The 15,673-nt window shown below is 42.1% G+C and overlaps 2 protein-coding genes across 2 annotated transcripts in view; one reads left to right on the top strand and one right to left on the bottom strand.

Annotated features, from left to right (window-relative positions):
* LOC121552719 (protein PALS1-like) overlaps positions 1-8,246 on the top strand; it is a 36,040-nt gene extending 27,794 nt beyond the window's left edge. Inside the window, exons 6-14 of the mRNA XM_041865732.2 lie at positions 116-277; positions 561-638; positions 796-979; positions 1,392-1,460; positions 1,747-1,818; positions 2,273-2,440; positions 2,831-3,033; positions 4,009-4,119; positions 6,950-8,246. Coding sequence (XP_041721666.2) covers positions 116-277; positions 561-638; positions 796-979; positions 1,392-1,460; positions 1,747-1,818; positions 2,273-2,440; positions 2,831-3,033; positions 4,009-4,119; positions 6,950-7,126 — 1,224 coding nt within the window. The 3' untranslated portion in view covers positions 7,127-8,246. The remainder of the gene's footprint in view (positions 1-115; positions 278-560; positions 639-795; positions 980-1,391; positions 1,461-1,746; positions 1,819-2,272; positions 2,441-2,830; positions 3,034-4,008; positions 4,120-6,949) is intronic.
* Positions 8,247-8,816: 570 nt separating this feature from the next.
* Positions 8,817-15,669, bottom strand: LOC121552901 (V-type proton ATPase subunit D). The gene is made up of 9 exons (XM_041865995.2): positions 15,445-15,669; positions 14,624-14,741; positions 14,253-14,332; positions 14,067-14,134; positions 13,931-13,975; positions 10,507-10,610; positions 10,185-10,251; positions 9,986-10,064; positions 8,817-9,855 (listed from the first exon to the last, which is right to left on the bottom strand). The coding sequence occupies exons 1-9, from the start codon at positions 15,483-15,485 to the stop codon at positions 9,711-9,713; spliced, it is 747 nt and encodes a 248-aa protein (XP_041721929.2). The 5' UTR covers positions 15,486-15,669; the 3' UTR covers positions 8,817-9,710.
* Between the last annotated feature and the right edge of the window lie 4 nt (positions 15,670-15,673).

The raw sequence follows: 15,673 nt of genomic DNA, 5'->3' as shown, positions 1-15,673 counted from the left end.
GTATTGTATGTCCCTGATGCAGACTTGTCTTTCTAGTGGGTCTTTGTGTCATGTACATGTAGGTGGTTTGTACTGATAAGCATGTCCGACCCATGTCTGACTGGTATTTGCCCAGGGCGCCACGGTTCGTAACGAGATGGACAGCGTGGTGGTGAGTCGCGTGGTGAAGGGCGGGACAGCCGAACGGAGCGGTCTCCTGGCCGAGGGAGACGAGATCCTGGAGATCAACGGCGTGCCCGTCCGCGGGAAGAACGTCAACGAGGTCCACGACCTTCTGGTGAGGAACGGGTTAACAAGTCAGGATCGCTCACAATGGATATCACATCTGTCATATTTCCATTGACTTGTGTCAGTATGGCACATTGATGCCATCAGATCTAATGGATATAACATTTTATATAGCCCCGCTCCCATCTTACCTCAAGCCATTCTTGAACCAGAATATGTGTTGAGGTCTGGTCCCTCAAGACTACATTCTGTGATAATTACTTCATTTCAATCAAGCTGATTCCATGTAGATTCTACTCAGTATGCGTTATTGTGTTCTCCTCTCTCCTCAGATGGAGATGCATGGCACTCTGACCTTCCTCCTTATCCCCAGCTCACAGAACAAAACACCCTCACACAGGCAGACTGTGGTAAGGTTTCCTTCAGAGTGTGTGGGTGCACAACATGTGTGTTCAATTATTCAATTATAATCAGTTACTAAACTCTTTGGAGAGATGATGATGATGATGATGACGGTGATGACAACGACTACAATGATGATGATGATGATGTCACCCATGTCTTCAGATGCACGTGAGGGCCTATTTTAACTACGACCCGTCTGATGACCCGTACGTGCCATGCAGGGAGCTGGGCCTGTCCTTCCAGAAGGGAGACATCCTCCACATCATCAGCCAGGATGACCCCAGCTGGTGGCAGGCCTACAGGGACGGGGATGAGGACAACCAGCCCCTAGCCGGGCTAGTACCAGGTACACAACCCTAACTCCAACCCTAACTCTAACCCCAACCCCAACACTAACCCTAACCTTAACCCTAACCCCAACCCCAACCCTAACCCCAGCTGGTGGCAGGCCTACAGGGACGGGGATGAGGACAACCAGCCCCTAGCCGGGCTAGTACCAGGTACACAACCCTAACTCCAACCCTAACTCTAACCCCAACCCCAACACTAACCCTAACCCTAACCTTAACCCTAACCCCAACCCCAACCCTAACCCCAGCTGGTGGCAGGCCTACAGGGACAAGGACAGGGATGAGGCTTATCAACCTCCTCCTTGGAGAACTATAAACTATGACAGTCTATGGGTTAGTCATAGTGCAGAGTTAGGCTACATCAATACTTTAATTGAAATGTTTCTGTCTCCGTTCTCAATCTCCCAGGAAAGAGCTTCCAGCAGCAGAGAGAAGCTATGAAGAAAACCATTGTGGACAGGAATCCTGACAGCCCAGGTTAGGGATTATATACTCCCTGAACAGTTACACACTCCGGCCACCTTCACAAGTGTCTTAACACACACACACACACACACACACACACACACACACACACACTCAACATGGGCATATGATCGCTGTCATTATGATCCGATAAACTGCATTCTTAGTTAAGGGCTTGTAAGTAAGCATTTCACAGTAAGGTCTACACCTGTTGTATTAGGCATACGTGACAAATACAATTTGATTTGATAGGCTCTAAATCAGCCTTTGATAACTTTCCTCTTCTCATTTTCTTCAGGGAAGCTTTGGTGTGCAAAGAAGAACAAGAAGCAGAGGAAGAAAACAATGCACAACCCCAACAGGAACGTTGGTAAGGCTAGTTCTTTCTCCCAGCTCTTTTTGGTCCAATCCCAAATCGACCCCTAGACCCCTATGCACTTGTGGAGATTTGATTGATATGAGCAATATGATGAAACTTCCACCTAGCCTATCAGAGGACAGGGTGGAGCATAGGGGTTGATTTGGGATATGGCCTCTCTCTCAGTCAATGTCCCTATGTACGTTCTAAGACTTGATAAGCCTGCTGGTTCCTGGGCCAGACTTGGTGTTGGTGTGACATGTACCCAAGAATCATGCCTGTTCTATCCATGACATTTCTATTGTCAACCTTTATCCTCAGCTGAATATTCAAATATAAATATGTTATGTAGAACAGATACACGTATCTGATATACTGTAGAGTAACACTTCGATGACAATTTTCTATCTGCAACACCTCACCTCCAGTAAACCCCCACCTCTCCACCTACCTCTGTCCCACCCAGACTACTACGCTGATGAAATCCTGACCTATGAGGAGATGGCGCTTTACCACCAGCCAGCCAATCGCAAGCGACCTATCGCCCTGATTGGTCCGCCCAACAGCGGGCAGAATGAGCTGCGGCAAAGGCTGCTGTCCATCGAGCCGGACAGGTTCGCCGGAGCTGTGCCACGTAAGTAGACCAATGAGAGGAGGGGGTTGGGGGATAGAGGGCGGGGCAATACTTGAGATGGGTCTAGGCTACACAATTATTGTGTGATGTTAAGTTAGTGGCCTGTTAGGTATGATTTTCAATATATTTTATTGTGTCCATTTTCTATAAAGTGTTGTGATTTCAATGCACTTGAAATAAAGTTTGATGGAGTTTCATAGCTTGGAGCATTGACAAATTACCACAGGAATTCAATTAGGTAGGGTACACATTACCAATACATACAGCTTAGCTTATACCAATTTATTGTGTATATTTTGGTGTTAAACTGTTTATTATAATAGTCCAGACAAAAACTAAATTATACATTGTAATATACCAAATTCTAATTTCACAATAAATATCACTCAGATACAACGAGAAACCCACGCATACATGAGAAGAACGGGAGGGAGTACCACTTTGTGAACCAGCTGGCGTTTGAGGCTGATGTGGCAGCGGGGAAGTTCATAGAGTCTGGGGAGTACGAAAGGAACCTGTACGGCACCAGCAGTGACTCGGTTCGACAGGTCATCAACTCAGGCAGGATCTGTCTGCTGTGCCTGCACACTAAGGTAGGAAAATAAATCTTTATAAGCACTACATAGAAGTTCATAAGCACTACATACAGTAGATGCTTCATCAATCATGTGTGAGCAAGTCATTCTACATAAAGGGTGATAGGTCCTGCCAAATGTGGCATAGACCTTGTGCCACACATTATAGAGCATTACATTTCTAAACATCTGAACAGGCCTTATAAAGGGTTTATGAAGGATTCATTAGCCTATGTTATGTTATGTTTAAAGTGGGACTCTTGTTAGCCGCTAGTTGAGAACATGTTGTGGAGCAATGGTGTAAAGTACTTATGTAAAAATACTTGAAAGTACTACTTAAGTAGTTTTTGGGGGTCTGTACTTTACTTTACTATTTATATTTTTGACTACTTCTACTTTTACTTCACAAAATTCCTAAAGACATAATGTACTTTTTACTCCATAAATTTTTCCTGACACCTGAAAGTACTTACATTTTGAATGCTTAGCAGGACAGGAAGATGGTCCAATTCACGCACTTTCTAGAGAACATCCCTGGTCATCCATACTGCCTCTTATCTGGTGGACTCACTAAACACACATGCTTCATTTGTAAATGATGTCTGAGTGTTGGAGTGGGCCCCTCCTGGTTTGCTTCATATAAGGAATTTGAAATGATGTATACTTTTACTTTTAATACTTAAGTATATTTTAGCAATTACATTTACTTTTGATACTTAAGTATATTTTAAACCAAATACTTTTAGACTTTTACTCAAGTAGTATTTTACTGGGTGACTTTCACTTTTACTTGAGTCATTTTCTATTAAGGTATCTTTACTATTACTCAAGTATGACAATTGGGTACTTTTTCCACCACCATTGTGGAGGATATTTCATAAGCAGGTTTTGAAAGCATACTAACCATGCTATTACTCTCTACTCTATTAACTGCCTTATTTTCTAACCTTCTCTCCTCCTCCTGCTGCTGTTTTAATTTGTTCTGTCTGTCAGTCACTGCGGGTACTGCGGTCCTCCAACCTCAAGCCCTATGTGATCTTCATCGCTCCTCCCTCTCAGGAGCGATTGCGCATCCTGCTGGCCAAGGATGGCAAAAACCCAAAGGTATTTCCTGTTCTGCTCATCTCACAAAAAGCTCTTCATCAGCATCAGCAAGTACCGTTGATGAATTCAGATCCACAGTGAATGTGTTACATTGATCACAGGTATCATATTGATCATATATGCCTGTGAGAAACTATAATCCCTTTTATTGGTACAATGCTTAAACACGGTTATGATAAATTTATCCTCTGCTAGTATAGTAATAGTTTCACCTTGCCATCTACTGGTCTAGGTGGAATTTTTGCCACATTGCTTGTACATTTGCAATCTTTTCCGATAGGAGGTAGAGGCTAGGTGTTGTTTCTGGACATGACCTACTTCTCTCCCTACCATCCCTTTCCCCTTGGGATGGATATGCCTAACCCCTGTCCTTCCCTATTGTGTTTCCCTGCATCTAGCCAGGATATATGTAACCCCTGTCCTTCCCTCCTGTATTTCCCTGCATCTAGCCAGGATATCTCTAACCCCTGTCCTTCCCTCCTGTATTTCCCTGCATCTAGCCAGGATATATGTAACCCTTGTCCTTCCCTCCTGTATTTCCCTGCATCTAGCCAGGATATATGTAACCCCTGTCCTCCCCTGCTGTATTTCCCTGCATCTAGCCAGGATATATGTAACCTCTGTCCTTCCCTCCTGTATTTCCCTGCATCTAGCCAGGATATCTGTAACCCCTGTCTTTCCCTTCCGTGTTTCCCTGCATCTAGATTTCTCTATCCCCTGTTCTTCCTTGCATCTAGCCAGGATATCTGTAACCCTTGCCTTCCCTACTGTGTTTTCTGCATCTAGCCAGGATATCTGTAACTCCTGTCATTCCCTACTGTGTTTTCCTTCATCTAGCCAGGATATCTGTAACCCTTGCCTTCCCTACTGTGTTTTCTGCATCTAGCCAGGATATATGTAACCCCTGTCCTTCCCTACTGTGTTTCCCTGCATCTAGCCAGGATATATGTAACCTCTGTCCTTCCCTACTGTGTTTCCCTGCATCTAGCCAGGATATCTGTAACCCCCGTCCTTCCCTACTGTGTTTCCCTGCATCTAGCGAGGATATCTCTAACCCCTGTCCTTCCCTACTGTGTTTCCCTGTGTCGTGACGTGACTTATATTAATATGGTGACTGTTATTTATCGAATCAACTAACTATGTTTAATTGTCACTTTATTAAATTAATCATGTAACAATTAACTCATTAGGAATTTGGGGCCCCACGGAAGAAGTTGTTTAATGAGTTACCATCTCCCAAATTAAACTCTTAGAAGATATATGTTATATATCGATAACAGTCACTTATTAAATAATTACCTCTTATCAGTCTCATTCTGAACGTCGCATAATCCTTGAACCTGCAAGAACCCTAACCTTATTGATGAATCAGCAATACACAAATTGGCTTAATTATTTATTTACTAACTAACTAAATAATAACACACACACACATAGGTTATTGATTACTAACGTAATACAATGAAAACAGGTCCCTAGTGGACTGGACTAACAATAGCATGAATGCCTGGGTAGAAGGAGGGTTGGCTGATTCAGAGAGAGGGGGGGAAAGGAAGTGACAAAGGAATTCACCTATCAGACATTTGTAAACTACGCTCACGGAAATTCAAATGCTTTGGACCCGCTCATTCGGATTAGAAATGCAACATGTATTTACGTGTAGCTGTCCTCGATAGTTGAGTTGATGATGTAAGACTCTGGTTTGCCCACCAGAGATCCCAATGTCCTTGGTAGAGTTTCTGGTCGTAGTGGTGGTTAGAATGGATACTTCAGCGTACCCTGTAGTTCGTAGAGTTGATCTGTTAGAATAGATACTTCAGATGTACCAACGGTTGTCGGAGAGGGATTGTCCTTCCCAACTCGTGTCTTTAGTGAAAGTTCTCTAGACGACTATACATGCCAGCTGCAGACTGAAATGATAAGGTCTAGTGCGTTGTCTTCTTCTTCACCTCGTGTAGAGGTTGAGAGTTTCAGAGTTTCTCCATTTCAAACGTATGGACTACCGTCTCACGTTTTCTGGTCTTTCTGGTCTAACCATTTTGTAACGTATAGCTCACGCTTCACGTCTGCTGGTCTGGTAGAAATTCAACCGTTTGCAACATCAGGCTTATACCATAGTCTGCTTGGTCTAACTATTTTAAGCCGTGTAGCTTCAGCTTCACGCTTCCTGGTCTAATGTTAATTTGTTTTTCAAGGCTTTTTATGCACTCGGGGTAAAAGAGGCGTTCCATCATGTTTGTGCTCATCTGGGCGTGGCCACTGACTGAGAACAAATCAATATGGAAAACAATCATCTCATCTAGAATGCTAAAATCACATCGTTATCTTCACAAAAGTAGTATTATACTTAATCATTCGTTTTATACAACAATTAAATGCAAACCTCATAACTGGAAAGTGTACACCCCCAGAGATACAGTTATGTTGTTCCACCGTCTTTAATGACATCACAACATAGTAACGAATTTGACATGATTGTTCTTTAAGACCCCACCGACTATTTCTCCCATTCTTTGAAGTAGGAATATTGTTTCATTATCCACAATAAGAATTATTGGCGGTAAGACTTCCTTTGTTCCACAGGGAAATTCCCTCTCCCAATACTGCATGGCACGGAAAATGTACAACCCATCATAAAACTGGCCCCCAGGAAAGGGGGTGTTCAAAACTTTCCTAGCCGGCATCTTTGATCCTCAGCTCATGAGGGCAAGTCATGACACCTGCATCTAGCGAGGATATCTCTAACCCCTGTCCTTCCCTACTGTGTTTCCCTGCATCTAGCCAGGATATATGTAACTATTGTCCTTCCCTACTGTGTCCCTGCATCTAGCCAGAGGAGCTGAAGGAGTTGATCGAGAAGGCCCGGGAGATGGAGCAGGCCTACGGCCACCTGTTTGACGCGGCCATTGTTAATGGCGAGCCAGACACGGCCTTCCACGAGCTCCTGCGGCTCATCGACAAACTGGACACAGAGCCCCAGTGGGTGCCCTCCTCCTGGCTGTGCTAGGGGTAAGAGGTCAGGGTTGATGGGTCAACCTAGCGGTCAACTCCAGGGAGCCACAGGAAGGAGAGTGTGGCCTGGGTTGTGTTCATTAGGCACCACATGGAAGAAAACGGATTGAAACAGGAAGTGAATACCTGGACTTGTCCAATAAGAACCATTTGTTCTAGTTTTTCGTAGAAAAATGTTTTAACACATTTGACTACGGTGTATCCTGAATGAACATGACCCATAACACAGCTCTGAAGGAACGACCCTAAAGGAAGGATGGACACCGTTAGACCATCATGGAGCCTCGCAGACACAAAATAGAGGGCCCATGCCTTCTTTGCCTGAAAGGGTAACTTGTCCTTTATCTAGCCTTCTTATGGAAGTTGGACTTTACTTAATTTGCAGGCATGGACACTTTATTATATATGTGTTTTTGTCTGTGTTTGTCTTTGTGAATGTTATTTTGTGTTTTTGTCAATGTCGGCACCATTCCAGATTCCAGTAGCATATGCAAAGACATTTATCCAAAACTGTAGAAAACACATTTTCATTTCATTCTACTCTAAATAGTTATTTATGATTGTAAATATGTATTTTTAGATGAGATGTAAACAAATGTGATTTACCATTATCTCAGACCCCAGTCTAATAATGTATGGTTTGTTTGTATGTGGTATACAATACAATGCAATGCACTGGAACTGTCTCTCAATTGAGGACCAATTTGCTCCAGGGGAACAATGTAACTTTCTCCTAGAAGTAAAAACCAAAGAGAAAGCCGTTGTATTCTAAATATGGTAAGGTACTTGCTGTGTATCGATGATAGTATTATGTTGTGTTATCTTGAGTTGCTGCACTTGTACCTCAAAAACAGACCTCAAGAATCATTGATCATCAGTAAAGATGACCTCAGTATCCATTGAATAGTATACCTAGTGTCTATCCACAGACATTAACAGTGTGAAAACAATCAATTTAGCATCATTTAATCTGACAAACTTTTTTTTTCTTTGGTACTTTATAAGCACAACTCAAAAGAAGCCATCTTCAATATAATGAACATTTCTGATGAGAATTGTTTCATGATGGTGGACATTAAAGTTACATGAATACTATTTTATCAGGTAAATGTATGATTTTGGAATATACTTGATACATATTGTAGCGGTTTCAGGGGTTGTGTTGTGGATGGACGTTATGTGCCTGCAAGGTTTCTTTGTTTTTTGGCTGCCAGGACCACGGACAGCAAGGCGACGTATTCACCCAGAGGCAGAATCACGGACAGCTCCGGGGAAACTTCTAGACTGCAGCAGAGCAGCCACACCTGTCTCCAGTTATAATCAGAGCCAAACTGCAGACAGGTGAAACCAATCAGTCTCTCTACTTTAAACACGCCCAGGGTTTCTTTCTTTGTCTTGACCCCGGCAGGTGAAGGAGTAGGAGGCTATGGGAGAAGCAGCCTTGACACCATGTTACATTTAGCGCTTCAATGCAAAATGACTGCCATTTCACACACAGGTGTGTGCCCCAGATACATTTAGGATGTTGTACCTTGCAATAGCATTCTCAGGCAGCCATTACTTTGTTCAATGTTTCCAGCACAGCTTTGTCAACAGACATCAGCAACTGAGTGACAAATTGTGGCTAGAACAGCTACAGTAACACTCATTTGAGATAAGAATAGAATCACAAAGTGACACTTGGAGAATATTCAGATCATCTTTATTTGGATGAAGTGTTCTGACATAGGTGGGGTTGCACTCAGGGTGCCACTGCGGATGGAGGTCAGGTACGCACACTACATTGACATTTTAGTCATTTAGCACACTCTCTAATCCAGAGTGATTTACAGTAGTGAGTGCATATATTATTTCGCACTGGTCCCTCGAGGGGGGACCGAATCCACAACCCTGGTGTTGCAAGCGCGATGCTCTACCAACTGAGCCACACGGGACCCACGTTAGCCATCCTCCTGTAAAGGGTCAATACAGTACCATGTAATTAAATTCCATAGAAACAGAATGTCATTATTTTATGGTCAATACAACCCCACTGATATGGGGCGACCATGGAAGGGATTAGCCTCCACAACACAGACACTTACGGGGAAAATAACGGCCACCCTGTTTTAACTGTACAGCATGACGGCATGCATTGACTGAGTGTTCTGATGGAAGCATTAAATAGCTATCTATGTCCTCACCCAATCAGATGGAATGCTTAATACAGTTCACATTTGTAAACCATGTAATTTAACCATACTCAATGTACATATATTATTTGCTCCTTAAGTATTCAAAAGATAACTCATCAACAAGTTCGACACTCTAGTGAACTGATGTGATTGCTGTTAGCGGCAAAGTTCTGACGGTTCTATACAGTGATAAATCTGGACACTCATCTCCAATACTGAAAACGACAACAAAACATCACCGACGTGTACACAAAAAACAGACAATTTTTCTCTTTCGCACAAAAAGAAGACCTCAACGTGGCCTGAGAGGCACAGAATAAATAGGATGTGGGTGACGGAGTTGACCCGGTTTACTCTGTCAACCCGGGTGACGGAGTAGCCACGGGTGACCGGAAGGACGGCATGTCACTCAAACAGCAGGTCCTCGTCAGTTTCCTCCGTCAGCATGTTGGATGGCTCGGCGATGGGGCCCAGCTTGGCCAGACGGGCGGCGATCTCCTTCTCCGTCCTCTCCCTCATCTGCTTCTTCTTCTCCTGGATCTTCTTCAGCCTGAGGAGGTGGGACACACCATAGAATTGGAATTAGAACACTTTATATACCTGAGAGACAGACAGTGATCCCCCAGTCAGATGGGGGTATAGACTTGGAGATGAGGAGTCTGAGGGATAATGTAACTTACCTGTAGAACTCCTCTCGTTCCCGCTCATCCAGCTCAGTGATGATGTAGCTGAGGGTACGCTCAATGCGGGGGATGATCACTGTGGACAGTTCAAACCACATTTTATCATCTCCTCGCTGTCTTCCAACTATCTCTTTTGACTGCCATTATTGATATGTAGTGCAGGTTTTGTTATTGTGCCAAAGTGGTGCAGACTCACCATGCTCAATGGCATTCACACGGCGGTTGGTGATCTTGATGGCCTGATCCAGTGTGACAAAGGAAGTCTGTGGATCAAACGGTGAGACCATGAGACTTTGTTGTTCAGTCAAACACACTCTGCATGGTTTACCACAGTCTTGCAAGACTTACCACCTGGGGTCATGCTCTTTAGGGCACACACCAGAAAACATTCTAAAACATTTTGCAATGGGAAAAGTCCAGGTAATCCTTTGTTGTTTCATTCCATTTTCTTCTGTTTGGTGCCTAATGAACACTACCCAGATGTAATGTTAACACCATGGTGATAGAGCGCCCCTTACCTGTAAGGAGGCCAACTCCACTAGCAGCTCCACTGCTTTAGCATAGTTTCTCTTCAGTCTGGAGAGCTGCTCTCCTCCCCTGGCCAGACCAGTCAGCTCATAACCTAACAAGGAGAGGATGGAGGGAAGCAAAGACTGCAGTGACACAGAAACACACTACATGTTCAATAGCAGAGCATAGCTTTCTATAACTTGTAAAAAAAAAAACGAATTTGCCCATAAATGCAGCCATACCAATATTTGCAATAATAATAATAATAATAATAGCCATTTAGCAGACACTTTTATCCAAAGCCATACAGGACCACAGGGTTGGGGTTAATTCCACAAATTCAATTAGATTCCCTCTCCCTGTAAATTCCATTTAATTCTATTCAAATTCTAAGTCTTTGAATTTAGAACAGTGTTGGGGAAGCTACTCTGAAAATATAGTTTACCAAGCTACCAATTACTTCACACTGGAAGAAGTTAAGCTACCCTAAAGAAAAATATTGTTTACTTAACTAAAGTTACTTTGAAAAAGTTGTTCACTACATCCAAACTACTTAGTAAAAAATGATAATATGTAAATCTGAAATGTCATAGGCTACAAATTGCAATAACAGATCACTTTGGGGTCATATGTTAACAGAATGTGTAAAAACAAAATCTATTTTCAAATGTATTGAAAATGAAACGCAGAAATATCTCATTTACCTAAGTATTCACACCCCTTTGCTATGACGCTCCAAACTGAGTTTAGATGCATTCAATTTCCTTTGATCATCCTTGATATATGTCACTACAACTTGTGGCCAATTCAATTGTTTGGACATGATTTAGAAAGAAAACACACCTGTCTATATAAGGTCCCACCATTGACAGTGCATGCCAGAGCAGAAACTATACAATGAAGTTCAAGGAACGGTCTGTAGATCTCCAAGACATAATTGTGATGAGACATACAGTATCTGGAGAAGTGTATAAAACAATTTCTAGAGTGTTGAGAGTTTCCAAGAGCACAGTGGTCTCAATCATTGGGAAATGGAACAAATATGGAACTACCCAGACTCTGCCTAGAGCTGGCCATCCAACCAAACTGAGCAACTGGGCAAGAAGGACCTTGGTCAGGGAGGTGACCAAGAGCCCAATGACCACTCTGACAGAACTACGGAGTTCCTTGGCTGAGATGGGAGAACCTGCCAGAAGGACAACAGTCTCTACAGCACTTCACCAATCTGGGCTTTATGGGAGAGGCCAGATGGAAGCCACTTCTATTAAAAAGGCACATGACAGCACGCCTGGAGTTTGCAAAAAGGCACATGAAAGATGAGACAAAAATTGAACTCTTTGGCCTGAATGCAAAGCACTATTTCTGGAGAAAACCAGGCACAGCTCATCACCATTCTAACACCACATCTAACACCATCACTACCCTGAAGCATTGTGGTGGCAGCATCATGCTATGGGGATGTTTTTCAGCAGCAAGGACTGGGAGACTGGTAAGGATAGAGGGAACAATGAATGGAGCCAAATATAGGCAAATCCTTGATGAGAACCTGCTTCAGAGTGCAAACAACCTTAGACTGGGGCAAAGATTTACGTTCCAACAGGACAATGCTGGAATGGCTTCAGAACAAGAAGGTGAAAATCCTTTAGCGGCCCAGCCAAAGGCCAGACTTGAATCCCATTGAAAATCTGTGGAAAGACTTTAAGATTTCTCTTCACCACCCTCCCATCTAACTTAACAGAGCTTGAGAAAATCTGCAAGGGAGAAAATCCCCAAATCCAGATGTGTAAAACTGATAGACATACACGGTTTAAAATGGTTGGAACGTTGAACCTCAACAGGAGGTGAATAAGATCAACTACCAGACTAGACCAGAACATTGCCAGTCTGCAGCTGTGTGTGTAAAGTGATCTAGAACTTTGACTAAAGACACAAGGTGGGAATTAGAAAATCCCATCTCAGACAATCATTGGTGCATCTGAAGTATCTGCTCTATTTGAACACTACACTCCAAGCCAGGACAACTAATAAGAAGGACATTGTGACCTCTGGTGGACAATCAGAGCCTTACACCCATCGACCCCTTCCCCATAGAAGGAGTGATTGGTTTCAACAGAGAGACGATGAACAAAGACAGACACGTAAATACATTCATGACTTCTTTTCCGAATGGGCGGTAGTTTGTGAGCAAAGTATGATGATTACTTTGAGGGTAGTTTCCAAATGTATCAACGATAAGTTTGACACTCTCTTTCTCTCCCTGTCCCTTTACCCCTCCCTCTTTTGATAACCAAGCAGTTATGCTGTTGTTAGTCCGCTAGTGACTTTTTCTCATGTATTAAGTATGTATGTATTCTGTGTTATTATTTAGTTAGCTAGTAAATAAATAAGCCAATTTGTGTAGTGCTGAATCATAAGTAAAGCTGGGGTTCTTGCGGATCCAAGAATTATGCGACGTTCAGAATGAGACTGATATGAGGTAATGATTAATGAGTGACTGTTTTCAATATAACATATATATTTTAGAGATACATTCGGGAGATGGTAACTCTATAAACAACTTCTTCCGTGGTGCCCCAAATTCCCAAAGAGTTAATTGTTACATGATTAATTTAAATCGGGTAACAATTAAACATAGTTGATTCGATAAAGAAGTCATCACATTAATGAAAGTCACGTCACGACAGGGTACTGATTCAGGGGTTGAATACTTATTTAAATAATATGTATGTATTTCATTTCCATACATTTGCAAACATTTCTAAAAACGTTTTCACTTTGTCATTATAGGGTATTTTGTGTAGATGGGTGAGAAAAAATAAATATTGAATCTATTTTTATTTCAGGCTGCAACAAAATGTGGAATATGTCAAGGGCAATGAATACTTTCTGAAGGCACTGTAGATTTGAATGTAGTTCTACTACCACCAAGCTACTGCAATATGTAGTTCAATTACTAGTTAGTTGAACTAGATGTAGTTTACTACTCCCCAACACTGATTCAGAGAATTCAATCTTCTCAATTCCAATGTTAGGTCAATTCCAAGAATTCAATTCCCAATTCAATATTATCCCCAACAATTCCACAAATTCCAATTTCCTCAGGCTTTTAGGCTGATCATGTCACTGTTCAGACAGCCTAGCTATACTGGAAATATAGAAATACAAGTTAATGATTTCAAACAAATCCTGCAGTCATTTCATTAACTGGGCGATGTAGAAATATTTAATTCCAATGATTAACTGTTTTTACAATTCCAATTCATACCGTCCAAACAGCCTAATTCCAATTCCATAACTTGAAGATTGTTGAAATTCAAATTGAATTAAATGTAAATTCTCCACTTCATGAGTGAATTCAAGAATTGAATTGGAATTTCAAATTAAATTGGAATTGACCCCAACCCTGCATGGCCAGAAAAGTGCACTACTTACTATCCCCTCCTTCTTGGTAGTGCTCAAACACAGGTAGAGTGACACCTGTGAGGGAGAGGAGAATCACACAGGTGAGACATTTAGGAGAGACATGCTGTTGTTCTAAAAAGATACAGAGAAGTCCAAAGGTGTTGACCTGCCACGTTGTCCTTCTTAGCCCGAACCTTCACCTGGGCCTTGTTCACATTCTGGATGACAGTGGTGCTGTGGGAACATGATAATGTGATGAGAGAACATTGACAAAATATTAGCAAAACATTGACATCAGACAAACACCTAAATAAAGGCCTCAAATGGCTCATGATGAGGCCCATTCTCTCACCTGAAGTCGCCAGCAGCAAATTTCGCCTCAGCCAAAGAGAAGGCAGCCTCCCTCATCACTTCCCCCATCAAGGTCTTAGTCTATAAATCAGGAGAGGAAACAAAAGGACAGGAGTCGATGTAACATGCCCCGATGACATTAGGATGTTATACAAAAAAATAATTAAACGTACTTATATTACTCAGATAAGAAACAGAGAATTAGACAATGTTTTAATCATAGAAACATAACTACTAGAACAGATATTCCCATTCAAATCGATGGTCCGGCAGCAATATTTAGTTTACCCATGAGCGTACTGTCAAATGTCTGATGGGCTTTTCCCATTCTAGTCATTCTTGTTTCTATGGTTTTAACCCCCCTTGAATTACCTCAATGATCTTACGGAGGATCTGACGGAAGCGCATGGAGAGGGCATCAGCCTTCTTCTTCAGTAGGTTTCTACCAGTCTGGGCCCCCTTCAGACGGGCCTTCATGATGGTCTGGGCCCTTCACAGACAAGCCATCAGGTGTCAGAGAGGACTTCCATAATAAACATGTATGGCCATTCAGATTTGAATCATGTTGAAAGACATTGGTGCTTTTATGCCGTTTTCTGCAGGTCACCACAATTTCAAAGTGCGTGTTATTGACCCATCATTATGATGTTCAAGACAAATTAACATTGTAAGTAGTTAAACATGGCATAATCTGTGGAAAAATAACTTTAAAATAAAAAAATAAAAAAGAAGTGCAGTAGTGCCATAGACTGTGTGAGTAAAGTTAGGGCACATGAAAAGCTCCCAGTGGTTGTTTGGAAATTATGGACAGTCATCACATGACAGTGACAGTCCATTTCCTCTTTTAGATATTCATCATGAAATGGCAAAGAAATAAAATGATTGACTCGAAATAATAAGTAATACCATTGCAAATTGTTACAAAAATGCAAAGGTTTAGTTTTTTCATCATTTATTTTAAAGGGCTCACAATTGGCTGCGCTTAGCTAACTAGCTGACAGCTGGCTAAGCTTACTGATCTGTCATTTCCTTCATTTCAATTTGGCTCAGCCTAACACAACTAAAAGGTCATGCACATTAATATTAATTAGGGAGCATATACTTGCAAACCTAAATTGCGCGGACTAGCTAGCTAGCTAGAAATGTCAAACTATGCTAGCTAAAATAACAAGCTCCCTAGACTAGCTACTTACATTCTAGAGGGGAAGACATCGATCCTCTCTTTTCCTGACATCTTGTCCTTCTTTGGCTGCAAACGGGCTTATGTATTTCAATTACGTCTGAACGGCGATTAGATGACGAGACAGCAAGTAAATACCTATAATATTTAAATAATAGCTTTTGCACAATTGTTATTACTTGGAGAATAACATATCTGTAACCGATGTCGCGATCGTCATGATATTCTATTGCAAAAAGCCA

Source organism: Coregonus clupeaformis, chromosome 36 (genome assembly GCF_020615455.1).
Source record: "Coregonus clupeaformis isolate EN_2021a chromosome 36, ASM2061545v1, whole genome shotgun sequence".
In the NCBI taxonomy this organism is placed as follows: Eukaryota; Metazoa; Chordata; class Actinopteri; order Salmoniformes; family Salmonidae; genus Coregonus; species Coregonus clupeaformis.
This window is presented reverse-complemented; position numbering and strand designations above follow the sequence as displayed.

What these genes read in the sequence shown, in the direction of transcription:
- LOC121552901 (XM_041865995.2), bottom strand. Translation starts at nt 15,485, where the DNA reads ATGTCAGGAAAAGAGAGGATCGATGTCTTCCCCTCTAGAAT. An exon ending in CTACCAAGAAGGAGGGGATA is followed by an intron (nt 10,611 to 13,930) that starts GTAAGTAGTGCA and finishes TCTCCTTGTTAG; the next exon opens with GTTATGAGCTGACTGGTCTG. An exon ending in TGGAGTTGGCCTCCTTACAG is followed by an intron (nt 10,252 to 10,506) that starts GTAAGGGGCGCT and finishes TTTGATCCACAG; the next exon opens with ACTTCCTTTGTCACACTGGA.